The sequence below is a fragment of the Cucurbita moschata genome, unplaced genomic scaffold (assembly GCF_002738365.1).
Source record: "Cucurbita moschata cultivar Rifu unplaced genomic scaffold, Cmos_1.0 Cmo_Scf00024, whole genome shotgun sequence".
Lineage (NCBI taxonomy): Eukaryota > Viridiplantae > Streptophyta > Magnoliopsida > Cucurbitales > Cucurbitaceae > Cucurbita > Cucurbita moschata.
Window position 1 is genome coordinate 2,254,963 of NW_019268540.1, and position 3,601 is coordinate 2,258,563.

At 38.2% G+C, this 3,601-nt stretch overlaps 1 protein-coding gene across 2 annotated transcripts in view; it reads left to right on the forward strand.

Moving 5' to 3' along the window:
* Nucleotides 1-3,601, forward strand: part of LOC111461049 — a 6,618-nt gene that overhangs the window by 1,982 nt on the left and 1,035 nt on the right. The window contains exons 2-7 of one of the 2 annotated variants that reach the window (XR_002713520.1): nucleotides 1,712-1,845; nucleotides 1,953-2,070; nucleotides 2,158-2,274; nucleotides 2,397-2,512; nucleotides 2,597-2,751; nucleotides 2,913-3,560. Coding sequence is in view for 1 of the 2 variants with exons in the window: in XM_023104482.1 (XP_022960250.1) it covers nucleotides 1,712-1,845; nucleotides 1,953-2,070; nucleotides 2,158-2,274; nucleotides 2,397-2,512; nucleotides 2,597-2,751; nucleotides 2,913-3,387 (1,115 nt within the window). In the remaining variant the exon portion in view is untranslated. Of the gene's footprint in view, nucleotides 1-1,711; nucleotides 1,846-1,952; nucleotides 2,071-2,157; nucleotides 2,275-2,396; nucleotides 2,513-2,596; nucleotides 2,752-2,912; nucleotides 3,581-3,601 lie in introns of those variants that run through there. The other variant, XM_023104482.1, reaches the window with a different exon arrangement.

Here is a 3,601-nt window from a genome sequence, read left to right on the forward strand (position 1 = left end):
CCCCCCCCCCCCCCCAAAAAAAAAAAAAAAAGTACCTGAAATCCAAAATTCATTTACGTTTCTTTTCGTCCACAACTTTCCAAATGAACAAAAGTAAGTTTCAATTCCGAGCCAACATTAAGTGTGAGTTGAATCAATGATTATCTTCCCGAGGTTTAAGCGGGGGTTTGAAATTCTCGAGGCGGAAGGAAAAGGTTAAACTGTTTCAAGATTCTACGGTTAGTTCCGGAAGGACGAACACTGTCAGATACGCAATGCCTCGAGATGGAAGCTTAGTTTAATCCTCATGAATTCCCATCTTTCAATCTCACCCGTCCATTTTACCCTAAAACACCCAATCCTTTTCATTACTATTACTATAATTGTTGTTGTTGTTTTGAGAGGCCACTTTTTTGACAAATTCCTTTGACGACAAAACTTTTATACTTATTTTATCCTATAGAGCCTGGGGTTTTGCTTATACTCTTCAGATTAAATTATCCGAGTCTAAAATTATAAATATAGAAATATATATATATATATATATATATATATATATATATATATTCCACCCCACTTTTTATTTTTTAAATAAATATTTCAAAATAACTTTTAGATTATAAATTTATTAGGATGTTGATAGACCATCGATGTAGTCGTGAGTTCCTGATAGTAGCTAACAGGATTAGTTCCAAAATTCTAATAGTTTTTCTACATGATGTAGTTGTAGTTCCAAAATTCTAATAGTTTTTCTACATGATGTAGTTGTAGTTCCAAAATTCTAATAGTTTTTCTACATGATGTAGTTGTGATCTAGAACGACTCGATAGTAGCGAACAAGGTTAGTTCCAAAATTCTAATAGTTTTTCTACATGATGTAGTTGTGATCTAGAACGACCTGATAGTAGTTGACCGGATTAGTTCCAACATTCTAGTAGTTTTTCTACATGATGTAGTTGTGATCTAGAATGACCTGATAGTAGTTGACTGGATTAGTTCCAACATTCTATTAGTTTTTCTACATGATGTAGTTGTGATCTAGAACGACCTGATAGTAGCTAATCGGATTAGTTCCAAAATTCTAGTAGTTTTTCTACACGATGTAGCTGTGATCTTGAACAACTGTGATCTAGAACGACTGATAGTAGCTAACAGGATTAGTTTGAAGAATGTCGGACTTTTCATCCTAGTTTTTCTACACGATGTAGCTGTGATCTAGAACGACTGATAGTAGCTAACAGGATTAGTTTGAAGAATGTCGGACTTTTCATCCAATATTCTAATAACTTTTCTACACGATGTAGCCATGATCTAGAGCAGCAGCTTGATAGTAGGTAACGAGATATAGTTTGAAAAATATCGACTTCTCATCCAAAAAATATTTCTACTCGTACGAGTAGTAAATGATATTATTGCAACCTTTGAATAGTAGTTTCATTGTTTAGTCCTTCAATTGTTTTGTTGTTTTGTGCTCTGAGTTTCATATAAGCCTATAAGCCTATGTGTATAATTTTATATATGATATAGCCGCTTATAGCATAAAATTTGTCACGGACAATGAGTTGACCATATAGAATATTAAAAACCATATGGCTCCATTTCTGAGCATAATTTAAAATTGTCCCACCTCATTAAATGCATTTGTTTAGTGATTTGTTGAGTAATTTATTAAGATTAAGATGAAAATATGCTCATCTCTTTTGGGTGTGGAATTTAAAAACAATTGGGGCAGGATCTCATCAAGGAGTGCAGCCCACTTCAGCAGAAGTTGAGATATGCAGTAATCATGGGGAGTGTGAAGCACGTCCAGGACAGATGAAATTGACAAAAGGTTTTTCCGCCAAGGAGCCAGTAAAAGGGCACATGGCGAGTTCTTTCTTTTTCCATTCAAATTTACTCTGTTCTTCTTGCTGGATTGTTAGTCTTCTATGGCGGTTTGGGCTTTGTTTGATTCATTTGGTGACATTTGGCAGGTGAATGTTGTGAAGGGATTGAAGTGTTATGAAGACGTTTTTACTGAGTCTGAATTGGCTAAGTTGGATGGGTTTGTTGATGATCTTCGCTCTGCTGCTAAGAATGGAGAGCTCTCTGGTTCGTCTCTTTCATTTGATTCTCTCTCGTATTATTATCTCTTATCCATGGAGATGAAATTATAAGATGTTTTCTTAATGTGTGCAGGAGAGTCATTTGTTTTATTCAATCAGCAAGTGAAGGGCAAACGACGAGAGATGATCCAGCTTGGTGTCCCCATTTTTGGACAGATCAGAGAGGAATCGGCCAATAACAGCCAAACAAGTAAGACGTTTCTCAACTCATCCCATTTTTCGAGGTCGTTGAAACCCATGTTTGTCAACATCAAATCAGCATGATTTCGTTTGAGTAAGAGGTAAAAAATTTAAATCTCTCAATGCTTACAGGTAATATCGAGCCAATTCCATCTCTTCTTATGACGGTGATAGATCATCTTATTCAGTGGCAACTGATTCCCGAGTATAAAAGACCAAATGGGTGTCTCGTTAATTTCTTTGAAGAGGTATTCGATTGATTTCTTTGATGATATCTGAAAATGGGAAGTGGTTAAATTGAAGGAAAATATGGTGTGTGTGTGTGTGTGTAGGGAGAGTACTCACAGCCATTCCAGAAACCTCCACACTTGGAACAGCCCATTTCCACTCTGTTTCTCTCTGAATCAACCATGGCCTTTGGGCGTTCTATTGTCAGTGATAACGAAGGCAACTATAAGGGGCCACTCATGCTGTCCATGAAGGAAGGGTATGCTTTTTCCAACAGCCTTATCATTCAAATCTAGCTTTTGTTATGGTTTCTCATATTCAATCATGACTGATGTGAACCATCAATACATGTTTTCACAGTGTTGTAGGCTTCTTTCGGTTCGTTGTGTTGATAATAATAACAAGCGTGTAACTTTGCAGGTCTCTTTTGGTCATGAGGGGGAACAGTGCAGACGTTGCACGTCATGTCATGTGTGCATCGCCTAACAAACGGGTCACCATCACGTTCTTCCGAGTTCGACCAGACTGTGATCAATACCAACCACCGACGTCTCAGATGTCGAACGCGATGACTCTCTGGCAACCAGGAGTTGCAGGTGCATGTGCCTTGCCTAATGGAGTGCCCTACGCCTATGAAGCAATGGAGGTAGTGCCAAAATGGGGGATTCTCCGTGCTCCTGTTGTCATGTTAGCTCCTGTCCGCCCTGTGGTGATGAGCCCTGGAAGATCTCAACGTGATGGCACTGGAGTGTTCTTACCATGGGCTGTTAATTCAAGAAAACCAGCCAAACATCTTCCTCCTCGTGCTCGAAAAGGGCGGTTCCTGGCACTATCTTCCCCTGTCGAAACTCGTCTACCAGATTCATCTCAGGAGCAGCCAGGCATAAGTGTTTGAGTTTAAAATCAGGCTGTGGCGATTCCGAAGTCGAACCAACACGACTCGACTCGACTAAGTAGTGTTCTTGTCCTTTTACAGATCTAAGTGAGTTTTTCCCATTCCATTCCATCCCCACTCCCCACTCCCTACACCACAAAACCACTTATTTATTTGGATTTCATGTTCTTAGGGTTTTTTTTTTTTTTTTTTTTTTTTTTTTTTTTTTTTTTTT